Source organism: Sinocyclocheilus rhinocerous, unplaced genomic scaffold (assembly GCF_001515625.1).
Source record: "Sinocyclocheilus rhinocerous isolate Xijiao unplaced genomic scaffold, SAMN03320098_v1.1 scaffold1048, whole genome shotgun sequence".
NCBI lineage: Eukaryota > Metazoa > Chordata > Actinopteri > Cypriniformes > Cyprinidae > Sinocyclocheilus > Sinocyclocheilus rhinocerous.
Window position 1 is genome coordinate 788,127 of NW_015649578.1, and position 6,898 is coordinate 795,024.

Genomic DNA, 6,898 nt, shown 5'->3' on the forward strand with positions numbered 1-6,898 from the left:
GTAGCGCTGCAGAGAAAGGCTAGCATCGAATACACAAGAACTAGCAGTAGAGAAGATAAAAATGGATCGTACTCACCAACCATGGCTCCCGCGCATGACTCAGGCTCCTTAAACCTCACGACCACCGTCTCGACGGAAGTGCCGAAAAGCTCAGAAGGGGAAACCGGCACATCAAGAAGAAAGCCCTTCTCTTTCAACCCGATATCCACCAGACTCAACCACAGATGTCTCTCCATAACCACCATGGCCGCCATGGATCTGCCAATGGCAGTGGCGGCCTGTTTAGCGGCACGGAGAGCAAGATCCGTGGTGTGACGCAACTCAGCCACCTCATCAGAGGATAGACCCTGCCTTTATCCACTTTCAGCAGATCAGCTTGATAAGCCTGAAGCACCGCCATAGTGTGCAACGAGGCTGCAGCCTGACCTGCTGCCGCGTATGCCCTGCCATTCAAACGAGATGTATCCTGAAGGGGTTTGGATGGCAGGAAGGGAGCCTTAAGAGAAGATGTCTCCCCCATGGAGAGATAGCAGGCCAGCGTCTCTTCAACAGGGGGCATCTTTCCATAACCATTCTCACGCATCCCCTCGATGTTGGCATAACTAGTATGCTGGAATCTGTGGATGCGGGACGAGAATGGATTTTTCCAAGCCTTCTCGATCTCCACATGAAGATCGGGAAGGAATGGAAGGCTCACCTGAGCTGGAGGGCTATGGCTAGAAAGAAAACGCTCATCGAGGCAGCCTTGAGGTGTGCGTGATCCATAACCTCAAGCAGCTCATCATACGTGGGGCAAGAAGGGTTAACTTCAAGCCGGAGTGCAGTATAATGTGGTTATCTGAGAAGGACATGATATAAATCATCTGTCCAACAACTGCAGTCATACCCACACTATACACTTCCTATAAACAAAAGGAAATTACTGATAGGGAGAAATTTCCCGTCAGGTCCTTTCCATGTTCTCACCGCAGCTGCAACATGCAGCATGCATTCAGCTCCCGACCAAACGCTAGATTACCTCAGAAATCAAGCGAGAACGGAAACCGCTGCCGCGAATGCGCCGCTATTCCCGCGAGAGGCGAACGCACTCATGCAAACGCTATCTGCCAACTCAGGTAAATGGTGAAGTACTCACCTCCCCCTCAGTAGTCCCGCGAATGCATCACGATGAGCACAAGCCGTCTCCTCGTGAGACGAGCGCGTTCAATTCATGCTTATCCCTCACAAGAAATAAGCAATGAATGCTGAGGTGTGCGTGATCCATAACCTCAAGCAGCTCATCATACGTGGGGCAAGAAGGGTTAACTTCAAGCCGGAGTGCAGTATAATGTGGTTATCTGAGAAGGACATGATATAAATCATCTGTCCAACAACTGCAGTCATACCCACACTATACACTTCCTATAAACAAAAGGAAATTACTGATAGGGAGAAATTTCCCGTCAGGTCCTTTCCATGTTCTCACCGCAACGCAATGCGCAGCATGCATTCAGCTCCCGCGGGAGCGAAACACGCTCCGCCCAACCGCTAGATTACCTTGGAAATCAAGCGCGAATGAAAACTGCTGCCGCGAATGCATCGCTATTCCCGCGAGAGGCGAACGCACTCATGCAAACGCTATCTGCCAACTCAGGTAAATGGTGAAGTACTCACCTCCCCCTCAGTAGTCCCGCGAATGCATCACGATGAGCACAAGTCATCTCGTGAGACGTGCGTCTTCATGCTTATCCCTTACAAGAAATAAGCAATGAATGCAGAGCACATCCAACTGAGCTGAACGCGCTTGCTCTTCACCACACACACACAGCACACGAGCTATGTGAAACTGCGGGTATCAGAGCAAAGCTTCTGGCGAGAGAACATGCACTCCTAGTCTTGTTTAGCTTAACACTAACATAAACAAACGGTCAGTGAAGACGAAGAAGAAGATGATGTGTTATCCCGGCGCCCTTTTATACTGTGATCGCGCAGGGTAATGACGTCATAGGCTGTCGCCGGCCAATGTTATTGTAGTTTTTAGATGTATGCTTCAGACACCGGTCACACTGAAGGCATTCCCCATAGCGACCCCTAGAGGATGCAGTTCGAAGTTGTCATCGAACAATGACACACGCAATTTGTTTTCAGTAGATTGTCTCATCTTTATGATGAGTTTTATGCGTGATGAAAGAGATGTAAAACTGTGTGAAGCAATACAAACACCAAGTTCTATAAAAAAATATTACAGACTTATTTTATTTGAGGAATGTTACAATTGCCATTAAATAATCTGCATAATCAACAAATTAAATTACAGGAATAAATTTGTATTCTTTTGTGCATTTTGTACAAAATACACAGTCATTTCCACATCATGCAATTGTTAAAAACTAATGCAAACAGAGTTAAATTCTCTTAGTCTTGATCATCCCACGGTCTAGTTGTAGTTTCTCAGGAAAACCAATCTGTGAGGCTGGAATTTCTCTCGACACAGCGGGCATTCAGTTTATAATGAGAGCAACAAAGAAAATGACTGATCAGACATCAGTAATGTTGAACCTTACACCACTGCATTACGTTATATAAAAGTCTTGCCTTGGTATTGCACCACTCAGTAATGCACTCCCAGCAGAAGAGATGACCACAGGGAGTGCTGCTGGTGTTCCTGCGCTCCTCCAAACACAAGACACAGCGCGAGGAACGAGACGACGACTGGCTGACCTGATGACTGAAAGGAAAAACAGAGAATACCTGAACAACCACAAAAACTAACCACAACCACAAAACTAATGAAGAAGAAAAAAAAACGGTAAAAGACAAATAAGAACAATGGTTAATATTCTGTGCCAAGTCATCCAAATGCAATATCTAAATCCATTCTGGTTTCATTCTGCTTCTTAACATATTTATACATTTTTTTTTCTATAAGTAATTATACCATTTTTGCTTTAATAACTCAAAAATGTGAAAAAGTGATGTAACCATCAAGTAAAAGAAATAACCTTCAAACAAAATTTTAAAGTTTGGGGTTTTACAATTTGATAACCTGAATTAGCCCACAACGGAAAAAAAGGTTGCAATATTTTATATATTTTTAAAATATTTACTTATGATGACACACAGTGATCGAGGGTCCTTTCTGTGAAATAATTTCTGATTTATGGATTTCATCATGGCATCCTGCTATTATGGTTACACCACACTGACCTTAATTATGATCTTAGGACACCTAGTTTTTTTTTTTTTGACTTTGTAAAAAAAAATCAAGAAAAAATTTAATAAAATAAATAGTTATATTACGACAATGACCCACCAAAAAAAAAAAAATGGGGGAAACAGCAGTAAAAGGAACAAGCCTTAGGGCAATACAGGTCTTTTTTCTATTGAAAGAGTGTTTTATGAAAAAGCTGAAAAGCATTTGTCAAATGTAGGCCATGATTGTATAGAGCGCTACCTGGGGAGCAGGTTTCTGTGCTGTTTCCACTCGTGTCGAGCTCTCTGTCTCTGCCTGAGGTTGTTAAACTGCAGTGTGAGAGTGATGCCCAGCTGCAGAAGAGACAGAGCCCCCAGCAGACGGTAACTGTTACTGATCCGTGGGTCATCGCCAGCCACATTTCCCACTCTCAGCTAAAGCAAACACATAAACACGCTCACACAAATCCAACTTTGACATTTCAGTAATTTGACGTACAATACTGTTCAAAAGTTTGGGGTCAGTATTTTTTCTTCCCTGAAAGAAATGTATAGTGACAGTAAATACATTTAGAATATTACAAAAGATTTATATTATTATATATTTAATATATATTTATATATATTATATTATTATTTATATCAAATAAATGCTGTTTAACTTAACTTTATAAACTTAACTTAACTTTCTATTTATCCAAAAATTCTGGTAAAAAAAAAATCACTGTTCACTGTATCACTGTTTCCAACAAAATATAAAACTATTTATAACATTGATAATAATCAGAAATGTGTCTTGAGCAGCAAATCAGCATATTAGAATGATTTCTGAAGGATCATGTGACACTGAAGACTGGAGTAATGATGCTGAAAATTCAGCTTTACATCACAGAAATAAATTAGTTTAAGACATATTTACATAGAAATCGGTTATTTAAAATTATAATAATATTTCACAATATTACTGTTTATTATTTTCGAATATTATTGGTCATATTATTGTATTTTTCGATCAAATAAATGTCTGAAAAACATAATTTTTTAAAAAGAAAAAATAATTTTTACTGACCCCAAACTTTTGAATGGTAGTGAGTAAAACAGGATATTCAATAAGAAAAATAAAAAAGTGATCCTTGATTTTAATGATCAGGAATTGGTTGAATGGGGAAGAAAAGCCTCAGAACCAAATGCTACAATGATATGGTGAAAAGTGGGTTTTTAAAGCAATCAATCACTTAAAGACTAGGTACCAAGATATTAGCATGTTTTGGACATGTTACCATGGTAATACCACAGTATTCTAAATAAAAAAGTGATCCTTGATTTTAATGATCAGGAATTGGTTGAATGGGGAAGAAAAGCCTCAGAACCAAATGCTACAATGATATGGTGAAAAGTGGGTGTTTTTAAAGCAATCAATCACTTAAAGACTAGGTACCAAGATATTAGCATGTTTTGGACATGTTACCATGGTAATACCACAGTATTCTGTGAAGCACATTGGAGTACAATGTAAACACTTTGACACATGAATATGGTTATTATTTAGTGCCTTAGTGTGTACTGAAGTACCATGGTATTTTGCTCTCATACAGTACTTTTTAGAATTTAAGAAAGAAATAATTTAACATAAATCCTCTGCTGTATTACTGTGATTTATTAATACAACATATAGGATCTTATTCCAACATTACGGATTTTATAATAGCTAAAGAACAAATACTAGGGATGCACAATATTGGATTTTTGCCAATATGCCAGTATTTTTCAACACATTTTGGCCGATAGCCGATACCGATATATTTCCCTTTGTTTGGAAACAACACCAAGTCTCTCCTGTGCAGAGATTATAAACAAATTATTTTTAATTTCGGTTCGTTTCTAACAAAAACCTACTTGTTAGAATTAAATAAACAATAACGGAGTTCTTTAATACTGAGAGTACATTGAAAGCTTTGAAAATAACAATAAATCAATCACTGTCTTTTTTTTTCAGACAGATGCAGTGGCAACATTTTTGTAGATGGTCTAAAGCAAAGGAGTTTTAAAAATCCTGAAAATCTTTTAGAGCTCCTTGTATTTAAGTTTTCATAATCCGTTTGGCGAAAAAAAAACATATTACACATTAATGAACAAATCTGTGTTATGTTTTTTTCATTTTATTACAAGTAGGCCAACAGCGCCCCCTACGTAAATAACTCTATCGCACACCGGACACGTTATTCTGTACTTGCATTCTCAGATTAAATGCTGCGATCCAAAAATAGTGAATCGAATCACCATTCTGGTAAAATATCGGCATGATTTTTCATATCGGGCCGATGCCGATATTTACATTTTAAGCCATTATCGGCCGATTCCGATAATAATCCCTAACAAATACTTACATAACTGACACCCGCAGTTCTTTTGCCAATGTGGTAAAAGGCTCCAGTGATGTAAAAGAGGGCCACATGTAGTCTGTACAGCAGTGTGATCCCTTGCTGCAGGGCAAATACGAGCGGAATCAGAGCCTTCCTCTGGGACTCCGTCAGCATCCCTACTGCTCTCTGAATCCACAGCCGCACATGTGATAACGGCCTCCAGGTTCTGCTCGTCTGAGGTGCTTCTGCTTCCAGCTCATTCTCAATGCAGATCAAGACCTTGTCCAAAAGATAAGGCACAATTGTGTGGCAGACGATGAGCGCGGTTCTGCGCATCCGCGAGGGGATTCTTCTCTTGCTGGGGTCCACCTGGATGATGCTGACATACTCCTCGCCCAGCGTCTGATAGCTCCGTCAGCATCCCTACTGCTCTCTGAATCCACAGCCGCACATGTGATAACGGCCTCCAGGTTCTGCTCGTCTGAGGTGCTTCTGCTTCCAGCTCATTCTCAATGCAGATCAAGACCTTGTCCAAAAGATAAGGCACAATTGTGTGGCAGACGATGAGTGCGGTTCTGCGCATCCGCGAGGGGATTCTTCTCTTGCTGGGGTCCACCTGGATGATGCTGACATACTCCTCGCCCAGCGTCTGATAGTAACTCACCAGATGAAGTTGTTAAGACATAGTAGGTCAGATCAGACAGTAATTCAATTTCCTTTCTCCACTGAAACCAACGTTTGGAACCTGAAGAAAAGAAAAAAAAAAAAAAATCTTTGAACAAACAGCTCTATTAAAGGGGATGTATAATGGAAAACAGGATTTTCCCTCTTTTTAAATAAAAATTCAGAATAGGATACTACTCTTGCAGTATGTAGTATGTATACTGTGCACCAGTGTTATATTATACAGCTTTATTTTATTTCAGTTTTAGTTTTAGCAATTTTAGAACTTAAAACATATTTAAGTTAGTTGCCAAGGAAACATTTCAAATATTCATTTACATTTATCAAGTTTAGGTTTTTCATGGTTTTAAGTGTTAATGCCTGGTTTCACAGACAGGGTTTAGGTTAAGCCAGGATTAGGCCACAGTTAAATTAGCACATTTAAGTCATTTTTATAAGCATGCCTTAAAAAAACATTACTGGTAAGCATCTCGACACAAAACAAGGGCACTGACATATTTTAAGATCAATCAGTAGGGATGTAACGATTAACCGCGAGCCGGTTGAAAATCGATTCAAATATGTGACTATTCAAACTGGTTGAGATGCTAAACAAATCGCGATTCATTTAGGTGTAGGAGTTTATATGAATGCATGTCTGAGGGGAACTTACTGTCTTTAGAAAAGTTTAGATGGTATTT

The 6,898-nt window shown here is 39.8% G+C and overlaps 2 protein-coding genes across 2 annotated transcripts in view; both read right to left on the reverse strand.

The window, feature by feature from the left end:
- Nucleotides 1-2,086: 2,086 nt before the first annotated feature.
- Nucleotides 2,087-5,938, reverse strand: LOC107710779 (peroxisome biogenesis factor 10-like). Its single transcript, XM_016515626.1, has 4 exons — nucleotides 5,559-5,938; nucleotides 3,434-3,606; nucleotides 2,575-2,707; nucleotides 2,087-2,485 (listed from the first exon to the last, which is right to left on the reverse strand). Exons 1-4 carry the CDS (start codon nucleotides 5,868-5,870, stop codon nucleotides 2,417-2,419), a joined length of 687 nt encoding a protein of 228 aa, XP_016371112.1. The 5' UTR covers nucleotides 5,871-5,938; the 3' UTR covers nucleotides 2,087-2,416.
- Nucleotides 5,939-5,957: 19 nt separating this feature from the next.
- The window catches only part of LOC107710780 (peroxisome biogenesis factor 10-like), a 1,832-nt gene continuing 891 nt past the window's right edge, over nucleotides 5,958-6,898 (reverse strand). Inside the window, exon 2 of the mRNA XM_016515627.1 lies at nucleotides 5,958-6,279. Within this exon, the coding sequence (XP_016371113.1) occupies nucleotides 6,044-6,279 (236 nt within the window). The 3' untranslated portion in view covers nucleotides 5,958-6,043. The remainder of the gene's footprint in view (nucleotides 6,280-6,898) is intronic.